At 40.3% G+C, this 21,929-nt stretch overlaps 3 protein-coding genes across 11 annotated transcripts in view; 2 read left to right on the top strand and 1 right to left on the bottom strand.

Moving 5' to 3' along the window:
* The window catches only part of LOC311262197 (hyccin 2), a 48,648-nt gene extending 44,436 nt beyond the window's left edge, over window positions 1-4,212 (bottom strand). The window contains exon 1 of one of the 3 annotated variants that reach the window (XM_084361435.1): window positions 3,438-4,212. The gene's annotated coding sequence lies outside the window, so the exon portion shown is untranslated. Of the gene's footprint in view, window positions 1-3,127; window positions 3,212-3,437 lie in introns of those variants that run through there. The other 2 variants (XM_084361437.1, XM_084361436.1) reach the window with 2 other exon arrangements.
* Window positions 3,333-11,669, top strand: LOC311262198 (CASP8 and FADD-like apoptosis regulator). Of its 3 annotated transcripts, none has more exons than XM_084361440.1 (10): window positions 3,333-3,421; window positions 5,207-5,528; window positions 5,624-5,729; window positions 5,889-6,024; window positions 7,456-7,505; window positions 7,591-7,660; window positions 7,837-7,883; window positions 7,993-8,071; window positions 9,677-10,181; window positions 10,488-11,669. In XM_084361440.1, exons 2-10 carry the CDS (start codon window positions 5,233-5,235, stop codon window positions 10,615-10,617), a joined length of 1,419 nt encoding a protein of 472 aa, XP_084217566.1. In that variant the 5' UTR covers window positions 3,333-3,421; window positions 5,207-5,232; the 3' UTR covers window positions 10,618-11,669. The 3 variants fall into 3 exon arrangements, with proteins under 3 accessions (XP_084217566.1, XP_084217564.1, XP_084217565.1); XM_084361438.1 differs by lacking the exon at window positions 3,333-3,421 and adding an exon at window positions 4,301-5,015; XM_084361439.1 differs by lacking the exon at window positions 3,333-3,421 and adding an exon at window positions 4,302-5,108.
* A 1,555-nt stretch (window positions 11,670-13,224) lies between these two features.
* The window catches only part of dip2a (disco-interacting protein 2 homolog A), a gene marked incomplete at its 3' end in the record, with an annotated part of 99,724 nt that continues 91,019 nt past the window's right edge, over window positions 13,225-21,929 (top strand). Inside the window, exon 1 of one of the 5 annotated variants that reach the window (XM_084362424.1) lies at window positions 13,225-13,878. In XM_084362424.1, coding sequence (XP_084218550.1) covers window positions 13,755-13,878 — 124 coding nt within the window. In that variant the 5' untranslated portion in view covers window positions 13,225-13,754. The remainder of the gene's footprint in view (window positions 13,879-21,929) is intronic. The other 4 variants (XM_084362420.1, XM_084362421.1, XM_084362422.1 and 1 more) reach the window with 4 other exon arrangements.

Below are 21,929 nucleotides of genomic sequence, written 5' to 3'. Positions count from 1 at the left end.
CATTTTTTTATAGACCGATATATTGATTTAGAAAATCATCTGCATATTACCTGGTTCTGAAAGCATTGTTTTTTGAGGCCCTAAACACAAATGTCTCCTGACACGCATTGCAATTTGAAGAATTGCCAGTATGATATTAAAGTCATTAACTTGGCCAATATACCCTGTGATTCTCAACCCATGTTGCAATCAGTTTTGAAAGCACTGATTCATTTACAAACAGGAGAGTACACACATTATGCTGCTCCACCTCTTCAGAGCCCCCAGAGGAACAGTGTGAACTCGTGTTTGGCTGACGGAGAAACAAGGCTCTGAGTGCGGGGGAGGGCGGGGTGGGGGGTTCATACTGTACATCATGGAGACAGCCAACACACAGACAGACCTCATACCTGGCAGTGCAGTGAGTCAGCAGCACTGCCACAGCTCTCTCTGCATGACAACCACATATCCAGCTGATTCTCGAGGCGGATAATTATGGCTGCACTGGTGATGATTTATATACACACCGCTAACAAATGGCAACAAACAGGAAGAAAATATAATACATTTAAGAAAAGCTGGATGTCCAAACTGGAAGAAGAGGAAGGGGAAGGGGGCTGGCTGTCTGTGAGATCCTCTGGCTCTATGCGAGCGAGTACAGTGGAAAATAGTCCCCACTGCTAATCCATGGCAGGCTAATTACAGCTTTGATCCCCTAGGCGTGTGCATCACTATAGGTGGGAGGGTGGCAACACACTCTGGGGCTCAATACAGTTATGGTTAGATTTGTTTTGGTTAGGAGCCGTCTCAATAAGCTCACATCTGCTGCGAATGCCCCGTAACTTAAGTATACTGTTCAGTAAGTGAATTCACCAACTCCAATATAAGATCTGATCCATTTTACGGCCTCCTGCTCATCAACAGTGGGGGCTAGACGAGCTACCATTTGTTACACTGAGCAACAGAAGAAACTCAACTCCGGGAGACACAGATTAAGTGGGTAAATGGAGTTTCTGTCTAAAATAGGCCGCAGCTCTTATGATAGCCCAGTCCCAAAACACATAGTGGCAGAGATAGAGCAAGGAAGTAGAGAGGCGAGGGGAGGATGATGATTTGAGGATGAGCAGCAGATGGCATGGAATTATCTGGATCTTCAGCTCTACATCTTTGCCCATGACGGCATCATTTGAGGGATGGTTTAGTTATCGTGGCCAATATCACTCAAAGCAGAATTCATGTAATTTACAGATATCAGTGTCTAAAATGTCGAAATATCAACTAGGAAGCAACTTGGCAGACATAAACTGGCTTGGCAGAGCAGAGAGGAATGAATCAGAGATGCTGTTGGTAACTTTGAGCACTGAACTCCTGGTCTAGTGTTCTGTCCAAGCGCAGTTTATTAAGTAAGCACTGTGCTTGAAAACAGCTAAAAAGATGAAATGTTACTGGATGAAAGGTAAGGCACCATAAAGTCCTTGGTCTGATGCTCCTAAACTGGCTATACACTGAGCACTTTCACCTTTGTTTACTGAGGAAAATGTGAATTAACACCTCAGTTATTTGTTAAGCAACATAACTAAGACACGTGTGTGTGGTGGTGATGTAAAGGTCCATTGTGCAGGATTTAGCAGTGTTAAAAGCGTGAGAAACACCAACAAATGCCTTCTCTAGAGCCAGTATTTGTTTAGTCTGTTCTCAGCTACTGTAGAAACATGTGGGGCTTTTCCATACACGTGCTGGCTCGGTACATCAGCTCAGCGTGGCAGGAATTTACATGTCCTTAAACACAACGGCAAACCACTTGAAAGCGTGTCTCAAACTAATGTGCTTGCCTTGAATAGTGGTCAATGGAGCGGCTAATTTTTCCTCCCTGCAGTATTAAGAATAGTCGCTAACAAGGATCCGCTAAGTGTTAAACATGCGTAATTTCCTATAAATTCTTCACAATAAAAGTATCCCTTTAGTTAGTTATTAAAGATTTTATTGTGAAGCAGCAAAATCAGGAAATTTGGGGATTTCACCAGCAGTCATTTCAAGGTGCAATAAGTATAAAGCTCCAGACTGCAGTCAGCTAATAGAATCGCTAGCTGCACTGCTAACTGAGCTAACTAGCTAAAGCCTTTCTTTCTGGTTTCCTGCACAAACATGAGTCTCGCAATCGTAACACATGATTGTTTGAGGGAGAGACAAGGGTTTGTCATCGGCTGGTTGGGGTCGCGAAAGGTCAGTGCAGGCGGCTTGGAGGATGTGGGGCGGGTGCGCTTGGGCCTACTCTGGAGAGGGTCTATATCTGGGTGTGTCTCAACTCAGCTCAGTGGGGTTAAACTGGTAATGGTTTGACTCGACGTGGACCAAAGTGCCAGTGGCAAAGCCCCAATGGCGGTGCAACATGGCGGACCCGTTCCCTCTGTAGATATACATGGCTCAATCTAAGGTAACAAAAACACGACAATTCTTAGTCTCAAGTGATTATAGACTAATGAAAAAATTGTTATGAATATTATGTTCAATTTCTGCCAATTTTATTTTCCATTTGTCCTCCTAAATCTTACACAAAGGGACCTTAAATTCACCATGGTTCTGCTGCAAACTCACAGACATGTGAGCGAGAAAATTAAACACACAAGCCACAAAGTGACCACTCAAGGAGCAAAGGTTACTCAGACACTTTAACTAGACTACTCTCCATGACAGTGATTCACTCTACAGCAGTGCCTTTCAGATCATTAGCTTTACTGAGGAGTCAGGCTCAGACCCGACCAAGGACTTTACATTAAATCCCAACCCTTTATCCAACATGTACTAACTAGATGCATCATCAAAAAGTTGCATATCAAGCCCACTTCCGCTCATAAATTTCAAAGTAAAACAATGTCTGACAAACAAGCTGCAGCGTTTTGGTGGAGTTCAACTCTAAGTGCCACAATGAAATGATATGTATTATATATTATACATACGTCAGGAAGAAACGTGCTAAATGTCAAACCCTCTCACTGTTCAGCTTCAAACTAAGAACTAGCTGCTCACTGTCGTGATACCTGTGTGTCTCTCTACGCAGCTCTGTTAGCCCGCTGAGTTAACTGCTGCTAGCAAACGCCTCTCAAAACGTTGCCACGACAGCTTGAACCTGTACGTCGACGTTAGCTACCTTTAGCTCGGATGGCATGCTGTTAGCGTGCCTGCTCTTGTCGGCAGCTGGTGGACACCGTCATCCTTTATTTCTCACCAGTCGTGACCAGGCCGAAGCTGCTGGCTGCCGGCCGAAGCATCTGCTCCTCTGTGGTCCTGAGCGAAGGACGGTTAACAGTCGGGCAGCCCGCTAACGCTGAAGCCTCCTCATCCACATCAACAGAGCTGATGATGGTCCAAGTCAGCAGCAGCAGCAGCAGCAGCCCTTCACTGCGACTACCTACAACAGTCTGACTGCTTCACCAGCTACCAGGTGATAAAATACTCACCCCGACTCGAGCTGGTTGTGGCAATGTCACGCGGTGGTCGTATCGGGGAAGTAGGGGTGGTGTTAGCCCAGAGCGGTCACTCAGGTCGAGTATCTTTCCTCCCGATGCTCCCTCTCTGAGCGAGCAGTACCTCCGTATGATCTCCCCACACTGCAATGGTGCTGCTGATCCACAGCGGGACACGATTGGCCAGACTGAGCGGAACTCAGCGCGGTTTGGTGAGCAGAGAGCTCCGGCGACCTGCAGGGGGAGCAGCAGTGGGGCCTTCACGACTGTCGGAGAACTCAGTATCAGGCTTTGAACGCACCTCTGCATTCGCATAAATTCACCATAGTGTTAAAGAAACGTAAACACACCGATTTCACTGCGTATAGACAGGATGTGTAAATCGACAGAAGTGAAAGCAAAGCAGATTAATTGGGAAATGTGTTTTTAGTTGCTTTTATTCGACAACAAGCATGCATATTGTGTGCTTTTGTAAAATGTTACTTTTTTTGTACAGCTTTCTATGTTGTTTTGTACTCTCTACTGTTTATCTGCTCTGACCTGACCAGACCTGCAAAGGGACTACAGATGCTCATTAGCTTGAAGCTATAATCTAGTACAGTGCATCAAATGGTGATATTTATGTTTGAGCTTAACACTGTCCCTTTTTAAAATGAACAAATACATAAATACAATATGAAAAATGTCACAATATATGAAAACTAGCATTAGCAGTCTAAAATATATAACATAATTTGACTTGACATAGCATTATATCTATTCACCTGATGATTTTATCCAATACCACTTATAATAAGTGCATTTAACCATATGGATAATATGGTAGTTATTTATTTACTCAATAATTCATTAACAGATAAATACATAAAATATGAAACATGTCAAAAAATATGAAAAATAGAATTAGCAGTCTATAGTAAATAACATGACATGACACAACTTTCTATTTATTTAGCTGACGCATTTATCCAAAACAACTAACAATAAGTGCATTCAACTATGTGGATACTATGACTGATAATGTGGTTATTTATCTACTTAACAAAAAAAATAATTAAATGAAAATTTAAATTTGAAAAAAGTCCAAATATATGAAAAATAGCAATAATTGTATTAATTCTATTTAAATTATGTGCCACTTCCCAACACCCTAAATTAAGGGCTTATAAATTGTAACTATAGACCAGTAGGGAGACAAAATATTGGGTTGCCAGGTTGTGAAAAATCCTTCTGACGGGTGTTTAGCCTTTCTAATTGTAAATAATACAGTCAGTGCCCAATGAACCATCACATCTGCAGAATGGTAAAAAGTCTTTGAATCCGTCACGTCGGTTCTGCTGTTTGTGCCTTTAAGTTGCCCTCGTCCTTATCAGAGCGCTCTCGCCCTTTTTTGCTTTCGCTTTCACTTTAGGGACCACAGCCTGCAGGTTGAGTAGTCTTATTAAAACCAAAAACCAAAGGAATTTGGGTAGTACGCCACACCTATCGTCTTCAAGGGGGCCGATCTGTATATATTTCTTTGCAACTCGGTGTGCACCGCGTAAAGGGATTTCCATTAAGTCTGCATGAAAGGTACTTCCCCAGAGTTTTAAACGTGCGTCATCTTTCCTGGCTGTAATTCCTCTTGTCTAGTTCGTGCTTCTTTTGTGACATTTCCGAAGTCAGGTAGGTTCTTTCATTAATCCTCTGTTACAGCTGCATTCCTCGTTATGATTGAATGATTCAGAACTCAAGATCTTTTATCCGATCATGTTTGCCTGCAGCTACCACTCCTCTTCGATCGAAGTCCATGGCTCTCCCAGACCAACAACAGCTTCAGGCCATTAATCAGATAGCAGATTCTCTCAGCAGCTGTGAACGCAGGAGGATCTTCTACCTGTGTGAAAGCCCGGACACGGACAACAGTGAGGCTCGTATGAAAGACATGCTGATGTTGAAAGTGGAGCGCCACGACGCGGGTCACCTGTTGCTGAGAGAGCTCATGCTGAGACTGGGACGTTTTGACATTCTGAGAAAGGTTTGTAAAACCAGCAGAGACGAGGTGGAGAGGACTCTGATTTACAGGCAGGTTCTGCCAAAATTCAGGTAAGAAGTCAAAATAGTCAGAAATAGTTTAACAATCCAAGTTCACATATTTATGGTTCCAAAGTAATTATTATTATTTTTTTTTCTCAATTTAGAGTCTTGATGTCTAATATAAGTGAAGATATGGTGGATGAAGATCTGAACAGAGTGAAATTCTTGTGGAGCGGCACATTACCCCGTGAGAAAATAGACAAAGCAAAGGTGAAACAAATGGAAAGTTTGGTATTCATTTACTGGATGTCTCATTCTTGTGTGTAGGAGGGGGAGTTTTGGTCTAATGTCATATGAATTGTTGCATATTAAACTTACATTCTCAGGGGGACAAATAATCCCAACTTCCTCTTCTGTCTCCTGTCACAGAGTTTCCTGGATTTGATCATTGAACTTGAGAAGCTGGATGTAGTTTCACCTGAAAGAGTCGACGCTGTAGAGGAATGTTTGAGCGACATTGGCAGGCTCGACCTCGCCAAAAAAGTCACTGCGTACAAGATGCCAGGTGAGACTCTTTTCATCTTACCATTCACTATAAATATACCTTTTATGAATGATGTGTATTTTAAAGTTACATATTCTTTAGACAGGAAATGCTGGGAATTGGGAACTGAAAATGTATTTGTGTAATACCAAAGAAATGGTCAATTACACACAAAACCACATGTTGTACTTTGCTTCAAAACTAAAGAAAAGAAAGTGAAACATTTTTTACACAGACGCAGAACAGAAACTCAACCCACCTATAGCATACAACACATTTTTTCTCGGTGACCACCCACTGACCAATACTGACAATACAAAGGTATATTTCAACACGCAGTGTTACAACAGAAAGTTTTTTTTTTTCTGTCCTAGATTGTGAGATAAAGCATAGAATAAAACTAAGTAAATTCCCTTTACGGATTCATTTAACTCACTAAACTGACAAACCCTATCCTGTTCGGTGATATCAGAATAACATCTTAACATCTAGCTTACAGATGTAGCGGTAAGATACCAACTGGACACAAACATTAATACAGTACCAAACTCTGTCTTTATTAAGGCACATGTGAAAAGTTGTATTCTTTTCCAAATCACATTATTCCATTTAACTTGTGGCAACAGACAATTTTTGGTTTGGTGCCGCTGTTGCAGAGAGAACCGGATTTATTCAGTCATTTAGTCTGTAATAAAAATGGATCTCCATTTCACCTTACTTTTCCCAGGTGACTGCTCGCTTAGTGCAGACGAACCTGTATAGTGATAGCGAGGTTTATAGGGAGCTACTGTAAACACAGATGGTTTCATTATTGTCTATCCATTACATTGTGCAAACAGCATTTACGTCATAATCATATGTTGACGCAGAAAACTTGTCTATTGCTTGTTTAAACAACCAAAAACCAGTGTTGGGGAAGCTGTTTTGAAAGATTAGCCACCATTTACTTCACACTGGAAGGAGTTGAACAACAGCAAGGCTGCCCTCAGGAGAAATTTAGTTTCCCCCCCTCCCAGAACACCCCTCTATTCATGGTAAAGTTTAAGGAATGTCAGTTTTGAATTACAGTAGACACAGTGATAAAATGAGAATAAAGAAATCAATCCTTCCACTTCCTTCATAGCACAAAATTGTAAGTAGTTTCAGTTGTTAACTACACAAATAAAGGCAAAAAAATCATTAATGTGCTTGAATCACTAGCAAAGATGAATGTAGTTGAACTACCAGCAAGCTACTGCAAAATGTATTAAACAACTAGTTTAATTAACTAGTGTTTCACCAACAGGGCCATGGATAGGCTTGCTTGTGCAACGGACAAAGAAACGAATCTCCAATCTCTTTTTTACAACACAAGAGCATACAGAGGGAGTTAGATTGATCCTCAAGCATGCATTTAAACATTTTTAAATGTTCTTGTTTGACTCTCTCTCTGTCTGCGTACACTCTTCACAGTTGTGACATCTGAACAACATCCGCCTCAACAGCAAAGGTTCAGAGCTCCTGTAAGTATGAGTATAAAAAGTTAACTTTAACTGAATCAGTTCGCTTTCTTGCATAACTGACACTTTAAAAACGTCTTCTCCCTAGCGTCCCTTCTCCGCTTCAAATACTCCTCATCATTTCCAGCAACCAAGAAGGGAACAGTCCCGTCACAGCGGTAAGACAGGCTACATATTAATAAGTTAACCTCACATGTATTTGCCAGAGATACTGTAAGTGAAATATTCTTCTTTTAAGCAGAGCATTGAGCAAATATAATTTCACAGGGCATTTGGAAAGCCCCAAACTTCTCGTTGTCTTTCACTTTAATTTTGCCGTTTTGCTCTTCATCAGCGACAGCAAACATACCACTGCCCGTGCACAGGGAGCAGAGCTGTCAGGTAAGGTCTTCACTCACTGTTGGTGCAGTTTTTTTTCTGTATATTTGAGCTGAGTTTATTTAATAAAGTGCATTCATGAAAGTGATTTGCTTGTTCCTTTGCATTACAGAGTCAGCTAGATTGGTACAAATTTAACACCAATCCCCGAGGAGTTTGTGTTATCATAGACTGCGTGGGTAATGATGGAGGTGAGACACAAAACACTATTGTACCTACAGTCCAGTGGTGGAAAAAATAATCACATTGTTTACTTAAAGGATAAGTTCACCCAAAAATGAAAATTCAGTCATTATCCACTCCCCCTCGTGCCGATGGAAAGTCAGGTTAAATTTCATAGTCGACAAAACATTTCTGGAGCTTCACAGCAACACAGCGTTACAGCATTCTCCTACACAATTGAAGTAGATGGGGACTTGTTTTATAATGTAAAAATAAAATGGCTCCATACAGCTTGTCTGGCATAATCCAAGTCTCTGGAAGCCCAGAGATCCCAAATTGATTTGAAAAGACATTATTTACACTCTTTTTAAAGCTGAAATCTTCACTTTAGCTGCTAAGCTAAAGGCATTAGTGTGCACTCCATCTGAAGTGGGTGCATATGGTCAACTCGCTGTCAAGGGTGTAAATTACATCTTTTTATGTCAATTTGGGATCTTGGGGCTTCTACAGACTTGGATTATGTGGTACAAGTACCCAGCTACTGGGTACAGTTGTTAATGAGCTACAGTTATTAATGAGGATGCTGCAACACAGTTTTGCTGTGAAGCTCCAGAAATGTTTTGTGGACTATCAAACTTCACCTGACTTTCCAACAGCATGAGGTTGAGTAGATAATGACTGAATTTTCATTTTTGGGTGAACTTACCCTTTCAATACCAATGTCAGTGGAAAAATATTTAATAAAATGTATTATTCGGCATCAGAAATGGCCCTTGATTGGTATATTATGTAATGCATAATCGATTGTTTTTACTGATGCGTCAGTGTGTAAGCTGCTTTTGACTCAACTGACTCAAGTTTAGTCAGGTGTTTTCCAACCTCGGGTTTGGTCCCCACCAAACGGTCACAAGATGAAGTAGAGGAGTCGTGACATTATTAATGAGGAAGCACGTAAAATATAATCTTACATTTTTTAGCCTCAAACTGTTTCAAAATGAAACCATGTGAGATGTTGAGGGGAAACGTCTCACATGAGGGGGAGTCTCTTTTCAGTGGAACTACTAACAACTCAAAGACATGAAAGTCCTGAACTATTCCCTACAATGTGTTTTTATTTTTTACAAGCTTATAACATGTTTCATGAGAACTATCAATCTGGAAAATGACTAGTAACTTTAGCCAGTGTTGTATAAATAACCCAAAAGTCATACTTCTGTAAAAGTAAATATAGCGTGTTAAGATATAGTCTTACAGTATCTGATATCTTGATAACTTAATAACTTAAATGTATCAAAAGTCCAAGTAAAAGTTATTTACATTTTCATGTGTGAAAAATATTGTTTAAATGGGTGGACCAGTTATCAGCCTGGCGAACTATCCAAAATTCACTTCAACATTTGTCTGTTTTTTATATGATTGTTGGTAAAAAATAAGTTAAATAAAAATGCACTCATTTGGCAATCTGCAATTTGAAAAGTAACTAGTAACTCAAGTTATCAAATTAATGTATTGAGTAGAAAGTACAATATCATAATAAAATGATTTCAGTCTGATAGTGTTTTTCATTCATCTTTTAATTGTCTTAATTTCAGAGTGAATCTTAAACTCTGTTTCTTCTCTCCTTATTCACTCAGACATGTTGGAACAAACATTCAGGGCCCTCCACTTCAATGTGCTCCTCCACAAGTGGCTGAGTATTGACGAGACTCTCTCAGCTCTCAGAGGGATAATCAGACAGAGAGAGAACTTTGAAGGTGACGGCTTTGTCTGTTGCATCATTAGCCGTGGTACGGCAAAACATCTCCTGGGTACCGACTCGAACAGCGTAGGTCAGCCTCTGGACAGTGTCAGACGTCTTTTCACCGCTGATGCGTGCCCCATGCTGGCCGGCAAGCCCAAACTCTTCTTCATCCAGAGGTACAGCGTCCCCGAGTCTCAGCCCTTTGCCAGGATGGACCACCGGGATGAGGATCTGGAGACAGATGGGTGTGATGTGATACCTAGAAGTGATATCATCCCCACAGATGCAGATGTGTTCTGGAGCCACTGCTGGACACAACAACGTCTACTGGAGCAAGGACACCATCGCTCTGTTTACCTGAAGGCGCTGACAGATGCCTTACAGAAAGGCCAAAGAAGGTACAGATATTTAAAGGGTAACTCCACCATTTTTGTGTTTCCAGGCCTTGGGGAGTACTACTGCATATGACATCAGTGGACGCAATTGATCAGATTACATGCAGCTTCCTCTGGAGCCACAAAAGACTTTATACTACTTTTTCCACATATGCAGAACTGAGAACTGCAGAACTGAACTCCCCAAGGCCTGTAAACTCACTCTAATGTGTAAAACTGGTGGAGTAAGCAAATTCAGCTTTTGTTTAGCATCAGACACTTTCCATACAGTAGGAGCTATAGACTAAACTTTTGTTTGTGTTCTGACAGGAAAACACATCTTCTTGATGTTCATACTGAAGTGAACAAGGCCATCTTTGAGCATAACGAGAGGAATCCTGGAGAAATGTACAACATCGATCTGAAGCATACTCTGCGGAAAGATCTGTACTTACAATAGAGAGTTTATCACCATCACTTTCTCTAAACTCTCTATGCTGTCAACCATGTCTTGCCACAGAAGAACCATTTTTACCTTGTATACACTGACACCTGCTGGTTGTGTGAACTCAAAACACTTGACATATTTTTGCAGATGAAGAAAAACGTAACTTAATTATTATTTACTGTTTTTTTTTATTCTTACTCTATGTTTTTCACTTATATATTTGGCTCAAAAATGTACACACACAAAAGTAATGGTATCACCCAATCAGAGCCTCGCAGTCGAAACAATGGCAGTTATTGCAGGACAAAAAACATTTAGAGTAATCTAAAGCACAGCACAGACTCAGATTATGCTCAATTTACTGTACATGTAATCATATGTAATTTATTTTGTTTTTTGACATATAAATGTGAATGGCCTTTTCTTGCCTGGCGCAGTGCAGCTTAAACAGATCTGTATCTGTAGAGTCAGTATTTTTATGTTTGAATTATTTAACTCACTTTGAATTGAAGTCAACACTACATTTGCTCTATCTATCTGTCTGTCTGTCTGTCTGTCCGTCCGTCCATCCATCCATCCGTCCATCCATCCATCCATCTAGCTTTACACTTTTCATTGTCATATGTATGAATCACTTTTTCATTAGCCATATCTTGAGTGCCTTGAGTCAGTGCCTCTCTCCGCTCCGCTAACAGAGAGCAACAGTAGCTAACGTTAGTTTAGAGTTGAAGATCCACTCAGCCCCTTTAATATGAACATATTTATAGCTTACATATTCATAGCTTATATTACATATACATAATATATAAAGGCTATTAAAGTAGTGCCATATTTAAGTGTGATTTGAATGCAGATCAGCTATTTTTCAATTGCAGCTCAACAATATTGTCAAACCATTTTGGTTCTCAAATAGAAGGAACAGATTCCTGAAAGGAATTCAGCGTATGTATACTTTTATACCTTTTATTATAAGATCTTACTTACTTTTCACTGCAATTGTATCTTTTGTGTTGTGTTTCTTATGTTTGCTACATCACAATAAAGTTAAATAACATGATTAAAAATGAATGACCAATATGTTGATGTGGGTCACATGATGTCCAGTGCTAGCATCATGTGAGTTCAGGAGGCAGGAGAACATGGACTTGTCCCAGCCTCCAGGACAGGATCTGCTCCAGTTTGTGCTTTGCTTTTTGCAAACTCAACTTGTGTTGAGTATTCCAGCAGATTACTTGTAGGTGTACCGTCAGCCGAGACCCCAACAAAGTGAACAACTGATGAATTGATGGCTCTCATCTGTCCCGCTCACCCACCAACCTACAATCATATAGACGATTTACCTCCCTAAAAAGACTTGAAATTTGAAATTTAAGGACCTAATCACTATATTAATGGAATATTTTCTAGCAGTTTGTTGAATTCAGTAGTGACTTTACATATTACTCTGATCATTTATTTCATGTCAAGCACTTTGACACCAAATAATGTAGTAATATGTCTGTTTTGAATTCTATTTTAAGGTGAATATATATGTAAAGCACTTTTCTAAAATGTCCATAAACTTGCCTTATAGTGACCCATTCTCACTATAATGGGGAAAATTTACATTTGTGTGTGTGAAATTTACCACACATTATTAATAAGTGCACACTAAAGCCAATGTCCCTGCATGTAGTTCTACCTGTTTTCTTTTTTATGAACTTTATTGAAAAGCAAATATACAAACACATCAGACGTCTACATATAATTGGACAGAAAAATAAGACAATAATAAATAATGGCTGCAAATTGAATCTGCCTGGGATTGTAAAAGTAAAAAGAAAAAAAAAGAAATAATATATTAAATATATTTAAAATATATATTCTTTAAATTCACACAGGAAACCTATAAAGTGAGGGGAAATGTTGGTAAATGAACATGTATGTATGTGAGATTTACCACGCATTATTAATAAGTACACACTAAAGCCAATGTCCCTTCATGTAGTCCTACCTGTTTTCTTCTTTATGAACTTTACTGAACAATAAATATACCAACACATCAGACATGTACTACATATAATGGGACAGAAAAATAAGACTTTAATAAATGATGACTGCAAATTGAATCTGCTTGGGGTTGTAAAAGTAAAAAGAAAAAAAAGAAAGAATATATTAAATATATTTAAAAAATATATTCTTTAAATTCACACAGGAAACCTATAAAGTGAGGGGAAATGTTGGTAAATTAACATGTATGTTTGTGAGATTTACCACACATTATTAATAAGTCCCCACTCAAGCCAATGTCCCTGCATGTAGTCCTACTTGTTTTCTTCTTTATGAACTTTATTGAACAATAAATATACGAACACATCAGACATTTACTGCATATAATGGGACAGAAAAATAAGTAATTAAACTAGTAAAAAAATTAATAATGAATAAGTCCCCACTAAAGCCAATGTCCCTGCATGTAGTCCTACTTGTTTTCTTTTTTATGAACTTTATTGAAAAACAAATACACAAACACATCAGACATGTACTACATATAATGGGACAGAAAAATAAGACATTAAATTAGTAAAAAAATAAATAATTAATAATAAGTCCCCACTCAAGCCAATGTCCCTGCATGTAGTCCTGCCTGAGTGGCACGCAGCTCTGTGGCTGTGACAGTAGGAGGCAGGCGAGCTTTATGAGGCTGTCAGCACGCACGCACGCACACGCCTCGTGGACGCGCCCGGCCGGGGCTTGCTGTTGCTATGATGCAATGGCGACTGCGCCGTGGGAAGCGAGCGAGGAGTTGAATGAGTTCCCTCCACAGTTGAAGTGAAGCAGCCGCCGACAGCCAGGACACCGAGGGACGGACAGCCCCGGCTCGGAGACAGCGGCAGCAGCCTGTCCTTCCTCACTACATGGCCGCACGCAGCCAGGTGTGTCTGCTAGCCTCGCAGCTAGCCGTGTCATGACGGCTGTTGGAGACGTTTCTCACACATCTGTACGACGTCGCAGCGAGACGGGAGAAGAAGCACCAACACCCTGTTCGCCCTCCTTGACCGACACCAAGTGAGGAGGGCTGCTTTATATTGTATTTTCACCTCTCTGGTCGTGTTGTCCTCCTCACCTGCGCCTCAGTGGACCTTATTCGCGCTCCGTGCTGGACCACCATGGCTGAGAGAACCTCCACCGGGTTGCTAACGATGATGTTGGAGCCCACGCCGGCTGTCGCTATGACCCTGCCGGCGGAGGTCCGGGAGAAGCTGGCGGAGCTGGAGCTGGAGCTCTCTGAAGGTAAGTTCACACGTAAACGCACCGTGAGGCCAAAAGCATGCTGTTATTTCCAGGAGGGGGGGATTTAAAGATTGTTAATGACAGCTATCAGAAAACCACCGCCCTTTATCTGTGCGGCTTCATGTTTGAGAAGCATCCCCAAAGCCCCTCCAGTCATTCCCAAAACTGAACTTCTGCTGTAGTTTTTCTCCTCATGGCTGTAACTACTGCACCACAGGGAGCTGCTAAACTGAACCAACTGGTTAACGTGGTGTTTCACTTCTAATGAGCACAACCTTTAATTACCCTGACGTTAGACATCACAAGTTCAAACTCCTCATACCACATTTGATCAGATGGCTATCTGCCTCGGTGGTAACAGCTGAGCTGAGCTGAGCTGACACACCCATGCTGCTGTTATGTGGCTCTGTTTTTTCCAGAGGGTCTGTCCCTTTTAAACAAATACTATTCTCATCATGTCTGACCAGAAGCCAGCTCCATAATGGTTTCTGACTGTGAATCATACAGTTACAAAAGGTCATCAGAAAAGTTGACAGTGAAAAACATCCTTACATTGCCAAACGAAGGCAACGTTGCTCTTTTAATATGAAGTATCTTGGATGGATGAAAGTTTTTTCCAAGAATTTTGCTGGTGGTTTTGATGTCTTTGTAGTATTTTTCAGCGGGTAGGTATGATAGTTGAGGGACTTGTTTTACTCAGTTTTTGTATTCTGTAGGTTTTCAAAACATCTGATTCTGGTAAATATGAAAAATAAATCAAATCTGATTAAATGTTTATAGGGGCACTATGTAGTTTTGGAGAAGAAATTCAAATTATTCATGAATTAATAATACAAACTCAGAAATACTTATCTTTTCCATAACTGAATAAATAAGCTGTTCTCAGAGGAACATACGGTCCCATGAACACTGTTTGAAGCTAGAAAGGTGGCAGGGTCCGCCACATATAAACAAAGTAAAACAATATTCTTCCTTAAAGGTCAGTTTGTTTATTCAATCATGAAAGCAAGAGTTTGATTATTTAGTTTAGGGCGTAAAAAATTAGATTCCCCAAAACGACATAGTGCTCCTTTTAAAATGGTATTCTTGGGTTTTAATTTGAACATTAAACATTTGATTTTATGTTTTGTTATCCTATGAAACCCACAGATATTAAAAAACTGAATAAAACAAGTCTTTAAAGCCTAACTATTATATCTACCTGCTGACAGAGATACTAAGGCAACATGTACCTGTACAAAGTCCTGTACAATATGAAAGCAGTGTTACTGATATGATTTATGATACTACATAATCATTAAAAGAACAAAATACTGCATGCAACATTTATGTAGCTAAATTTATATCAAGTAAAGTCCCTAAATGATCTTATAATGGTTATTTTAGAACATTAAACATTTAATTTAATGTATTTTCTTTTTCTTTTTTAAATCTCAATTGGATGTTTTGATAGCCAATAAAGACGAGTCCCTTAGCTGTTGAATCTACCTGCTGACAGAGATACAAAGACGATATGTACCTGTACAAAGTCCTGTACAATACGAAAGCAGTGTTTACTGATATGATTTATTGAGAGAAAATACTGGATGCAACATTTATGTAGCTGATTGTACTAAATCAGCTCAACAGAGTTTAGCCTCTCTGGAGCCCTGTGTAAAAATAAAACATCAAACTGCACTTTTTTTTAACCTGTCAACTGAAACCTGCATGATTTGCCCTTTTTCCTAAATACTAAGTGCTAAAAGGACTTGATGTTTAACTGTAGTCCCTCAGCAGCACTGTACAGGCAGATTAAATAAAGCTGAGCTCATCCTGCTGTTTGCTTGAAATCCTCAAATGCAGAGTTTCAGTGCACTGTAAATAAGAGGCTGCTTGTTTTCACAAAGCTTTTCTTGTGTTTTTTTTTTTTTCTATCTCAGTTCAATGAGATTCATTGTTTGACTGTGCTCCTTCCCTTTGAGCAGTTCTCACGTGGACAAAATTAGCTGAGCTGTGGTAAAGTCATAGTAATTAATGACCTACATTAAGTCTGATTAGATGTGGGATTTGACCCCGGGGTGTGACCCTGTTTCTTGCTAACTCTGGAGAAACGCTGCGAGACAATAAGTGTCGTCCTAAAACTTGGAATAACACAAAACCTGCTGACCCGTAGTTAAATTAAAAGTCTTTGCTGTCTCCATGTTAGCTGCAGCACTAGCACCACACCAGAGTTAGGAATAGACCAAAGGTGTACGCTTTGATAAGCACATTAGCTGTCACTGAGGCCCCTAATGGGATAGACATGTTTTCAGGAGCGGCTACCAAATTAATCTATATCTGTCCAGTTTCCTCTTCCTGCTCTCCACATGTCACATCCTGCCATGTTGGAGCTCTGATAGCAGAATCTCCCTGACTATGTCGCCTTCTGCTTCTCTCTCTGGCTTTTCTTCCACTCACACGTTCTGTCGTCTCCCTTTTGCCGCCTCTCTCCACGACTCCACACCTCAATGTTTCCTCTATTTTCCCCCTGATCAACGACGAGAATGTGATTCTGTTTTTGGGTAGAGAGAAATCAGCCTCTATTTACCCTCTCAAAAGCTATTCCTGTACGCTGCTGTGAACTCTTCAACTCACGATGATGCCCTTCGGTTGCCTCCCCATTGCATCCTGTCTCAGGATAGAATAGACGACTCTTTTTATTGGAAGGAGATGAGAGCCTGCGAAAAACCTGCAGGTTTTCTATCCTTCTCAATGAGCTGTTCTCATAGGGATTTAAAATCAGGCACGTCTCGCTGAGAGACACAGCGCTGGTTTTTAGCATGCACAAGTGTGCCAGTAGGTGTGTGTGAGTGTGCAGGAACACTGTATTATTCATGTACTAGAATAGATGTGTCATGTATGTTTTCTTAGGCAGGTTAGCTGCCACAGCCATTGCAATAACATGAATTTAAGACAATCCAGCAGCTCAGCTCAATAATATTCCAGCGTCAGCAGCCAAGGCCTGCTGATGTGTGAAATAAACAATCTGTGCAGTCTTATTGTGGTCATAACAAATCGTGTTTCCTCCAGAGATACATTTATTTTCAATTTATCTCGCTCTGTTTTTATTTCTTTAGGGAACATCTATGGTAAAATGTTTTGATTACTTCACTCCGCGGTCTGACGGTGCTTTACCGGCCCGTGTCACCTTGAATGTGCAGTTGCTCTTTTTTGTTTACAACTTGTCACAGTGCTGTTCTGTTATTCAATGTGTCACTTTACTGTGTAGACCTGGAGCCTGTCTAATGCAGCAGGATTACTAAATAATCTGGATACCTTCACTAAATGTGGAAAATGGACTCAAAGTAAGTAATGAGCTTTTTCAGGTTTTAAGGCCCAGAACATTTGGCTTTAAAGATTTAGCATTTAGTTAAGAAAAACATCTTTAGGAATTATTTATTTAAGGAATGGTGCAACATTATTTGAAATACGCCTAATTTAATTTGGACTTGGATTAAACAAAATAAATCCAATTAAATGGTGCGTGTAAGAGGTGCTGGTTGAATTCTGTTGTCCCTATGCTGTCAGTCTTTGTGCTAAGCTAAGCTAAGCTATCCAGCTGCTGGGTGAAGCAACATATTTACTGTACTGGACACAAGATTGATATCAATCCTCTCATCTAACTCTTGGCAAGAAAGCAAATTATTGTATTTCCCCACATTTCAGTTACAACCCGTCTGCTTCATCATGACTTTGTGGGTTCTGTTTGATCAGAATTGATTGAAAGAAACAAAACAACCCACCAGCTGTCATCAGAGGTGTGTACAATCTTGAAACAGTGTGCACCTTTTTGCTACTCTTTCCAGGTTGAATGGCATGTTTCCTAGAGTCGGTGTGCAATAGTGTGCAGCTGGCCTTGAGGTACGTTTCCCTCGCTTGTCGTCATGTCAGAGGTGTTACCCAATCAGAAATGGCGTGTGTGTGTGTGCTTGTAATACAACAGGCAGTTCAAGGCACCAAAGTTTAGTTTGAATAAAGGTTTTGCTATGTTTTGTCGTGGCTGATCGTGCCTCAGATCCTGAATCAGATGTTGCCAAATGCTGATTGATGCACGGACGTCTTCTAATTTAGCCCCGCCCACTTCAAACCAGTGATGGGAGCTCAAGACAAAAACATGGACGTCCCTCACAGACGTGTTTAATAAGCAAAACTGTCCTAACTTAAATTGTGTGTTTGTGCCGGACTCCGCCACTCGCTGTAAAAAGCTGATTGAGAAAATGTGTTTTTAGCACCTTTAATCAGTTCAGTCTGGCTACTAGCTTGGCAGTTCTGCTTTGTAAGACGACAATGCCACTAGACAGACATCACCGCCCCACCAACTCTACACATCAGTTATTGTGGAGGGCGTGTGGTATTTCTCAGCTGACCTGGATGCAGATGAGCGGCCAAAAGATGGGCCATAAAGGAGGGCAAGAAGACTGATGATCCCCATTATCTCCTGCAGGGAGGAAGGAGGGAGAGACATGTCTGCTGAGTAATTCATAGGCTCACTCTATCATTCCCTGGTTTTCTTCCCTCCTCCTTTGTTTGCCCTGTAAACCCTCTGATTACAAAGTCATTTTTAGTCCAGTGCTGGTGTTTGCTGGGAAACTGCCAAACCCCTGGCTGGTCATTCATTGCGCTTGTTTTGCCTGCTCCCATTCAGCAAACATTTACAGAGGAGCTTTGCAGGTTTTTGGTAGTTTAAATGGTGCAGGACTTATTTCTGGTTGTTTGGAAATGGTTGTAGATTTTGTAGAAGGTTTTAGGTGTTTGAAAGAGATCCAGTGGCAAATATGTTTTGCAAATGATTAATTAAAAACGTTATTTATCATAGGTCATTTTGTCTTGTCAGACACTGTTTTCACTTGTTCCATCTCTTATCTGTATCCTCATGTCTGCTGCTGCAATGACCCAATTCCCCCATGGAGATCATTACAGTCTCACCTTATCTAATCACATAGATAAGGTGAGACTTTATTCACTGTAGACCCGTGGGTACAGAGGCCATCAGGCAGACTGCTGTCAAGTGGTAACATTTGTAATGACACAGTGATTATTAAACTTACACATGGCTGTCAACCTCTGGCACTGATGGAGGGTTGATGGATTAATGTACAGTGGTGTGTATTGTATTGCTGTCTGAATGAATGAATTCGAATTTTTGAAAGTTCTCATGAGCCTCCAAAGTTATAATGTCATTCTTACCTTTTTGCAGCATTTGTAGGGAGATCCCTTACATCAAAACAAGCACTCTTAACTTCTGCCTAAACTGAAATGACAAGATTGCAGAAAGAAATGTAAGAAAACCTCTATAATGAAGCTATCAAGTATATGTGGAGATACCAGCAGAGTGACCACAAATACATCCATATCACAGTGCATCACCGTACCTGATCACAGATCAGGTATTTAATTAAAAACGTATCTCTGAATTGTGAGAAAAAACTGTGAGATAATTGTCTCTCATGTTTTATTCACTGTTGCAGTCATACTGTACTTGAAAGCAATAGTTTGAATTTTCTAATACAAGGCAATATCCCTGGGTTTCAGATTGGTTGTGGTTCAAAGTTGATCCGCAGTTACGGCCCGAGGCTACAAGCTTTGATCATCTTTGCAAGTTAGAAAACTTGCACCTCCAGTATTTTTTTTTTTTACTTAATGAATCTGTACCATTTGAAATCTCTCGTATGGTGGTGTCCACCGTGAAACATCGTGATGGAAAATGGTGGTAACCACAACATCAGAGGTCTCTGACTTGTTTTCAAACTCAATATACAGATAATATTGGACTGGACTTTTTCCCATTTGTCAGGACATTGAAATCTCCCAGGACATTTTAACCGGCACCAATTTCTTTCTAAAGTAATCCGGACACAATGCAATCACAATATGTAAAACCAATTTAAATATTCTATTTTCTACTGTTATTACACCCGTTTTATAGCCCAATCCCCCAAATATATGGGCATATTTTACCCAGATAAAATAAGTCTTAAAGAAATAAAAGGTAACATTTCTGCATTAAAATCAGTCACAAGGGAAACTTTGGGTCCTGCCATTAATGGAAATACCACTTGACACCTACCACTGACCGAGACACCATCGTAGAAGCAAGTCGAGGACGAGATTATCAATTGTTGGTCGCCTGTCGCTTTAACTACCGGGAGAGAGTCAGAGAGTGAGGAAGGAAGTCGGCGAACTATCTAAACATAACATGAATAAAACTTAATTACCTCATTCATGAACAATTCTGTGTGAGTCACACAGATATATTTTCATCACCAATGACCCCATGTTACTCGCATCGAGACCCTGAGCGGCTGAAAAAAATCTGTGCATTTAAAATATCTTTAGTAAGGTATGATTTTCATCAGACAGAAGCACCCTACAATCACGTGTTATACAGGCCTATTATACAATTAACATCCTAGGCCTGCATACTAGGTGGGGTTAGTGGATACTTCGGTGGCCAGCCGTTTCATAAAACCTCTTTTTGGAAAGTATGAGTGTACAGGAAACCCCAGTGAGTTGGCCCACAGAGTTAGTTAAGGAAAGACCACTTTGTCCTGACTCACCCCTCTCTGTGGTCACTCACTCCCACCACCAACTCATGAAGGAAGAACGTCCACTGGGCTCACCCAGTGAGTTCAGCCTATTGTTCTGCAAAACCAAACATTTGACGAATGTAGGATCACATTCTCCATTAAGAGCTTTGAGAACATGTAGGATTTAGGGCGATTACTGCAGGACCTTTGTACATGGCTGCTGGTTAGCTCCGTAATAGGATCCACAAGAGAAGAATGTAGAGCCTCGGAGCGAGCTAGCTGGCTGCTGTAGCTGCTGCAAAGTCCAGTTTGGAGATAAAGAGGCAGCTATGCTGTGCCCCTGCCATAGTGGAGGATAGAACGCAGAGGGTCATAAATATTTCAAGGGTGTGCCTCAGAGCAGAGTAGAGCTTCAGATTCTTTCGCTGCTCTCATATGCTTCAGCCTGTATATGCAAGTGTGTGCTGGTTTGGTCCATTTACTCTTTGCTTGTGTCTCTGGGTGGATATTTATTAAGTACAAACCACAGAGCTGTGTTCCAATTTAGCCCAAAAATGATCCACTACCGTGGATTCTGCCTGTTTGTTTTCTTTACATTACCCTTCAACATACTGTCTCTGTCTTTATAGGAGCCATGAATATTTAATGGATTGCACCATAGGGATGTAACATGTAGAAATATGTCTTTGTTCAAGTGTGGCTCGATGATTTCCACCAGTATTATCTTTATCAATTGATCGTTTAACCCGTTAACAAATAACATAGTCTGTAAAATGAAGCCCAAAGGTATTCACACAACAGTTGTCTGAAATGGAGTGAAGCAATAAATATTTGCTGCCATATTTTTATTCAACATGTGACTTTAAATCCACTTACCACTTTACTAACCTATCATTTTTATCTTAAGTAACATTTTTATACCGTGAAATGAGCACTAACACTGTTTCACTAATGATTATTTCCCAGCTACTTTGTCGGTCCCTGTGGAAATATTGAGAGGAAGGGTTTTAAAGTTTGTTCTGAAACTCAAGATACAAAAAAGTTCTTTCCTCCTCTCCCTGCATGAATACTAAAAATACGACATTTCATTCCCTTTCAACTGATTCAGCCATGAAGTTTCACTGACTCACTGGTGCTATTTCAGCAGTGTTTTATCGCATATCGTGCTTTATTGCTACGGTTCCAATTGATGGCACAAATCGCTGCACAATTTGATTGTGCTGCCACGCTCCTACAGTCCACAGCTTGTGACAGACAGAAGCATTTTCCAACATACTGTGGAAGAAGGAGCAAAAGCTGAAAGTGCCAGTGAATTAATATCTTACATCAGTATTGGCTTGATTAACATGTAGCACATTTCATTACTCTGTTCAGACATGAATCCTTATTAACTGTCCAAGACAGCTAGCTGTCCACTTCATTTACTGTGGAAAACCATCTGTTACTCTTAATTTGTTCCCATAGAGATGCTTTTAAAGACAGCAACCACATAAAATGAGTAGAAGC

Source organism: Pagrus pagrus, assembly GCF_965226575.1.
Source record: "Pagrus pagrus genome assembly, chromosome: 9".
In the NCBI taxonomy this organism is placed as follows: Eukaryota; Metazoa; Chordata; class Actinopteri; order Spariformes; family Sparidae; genus Pagrus; species Pagrus pagrus.
This window is presented reverse-complemented; position numbering and strand designations above follow the sequence as displayed.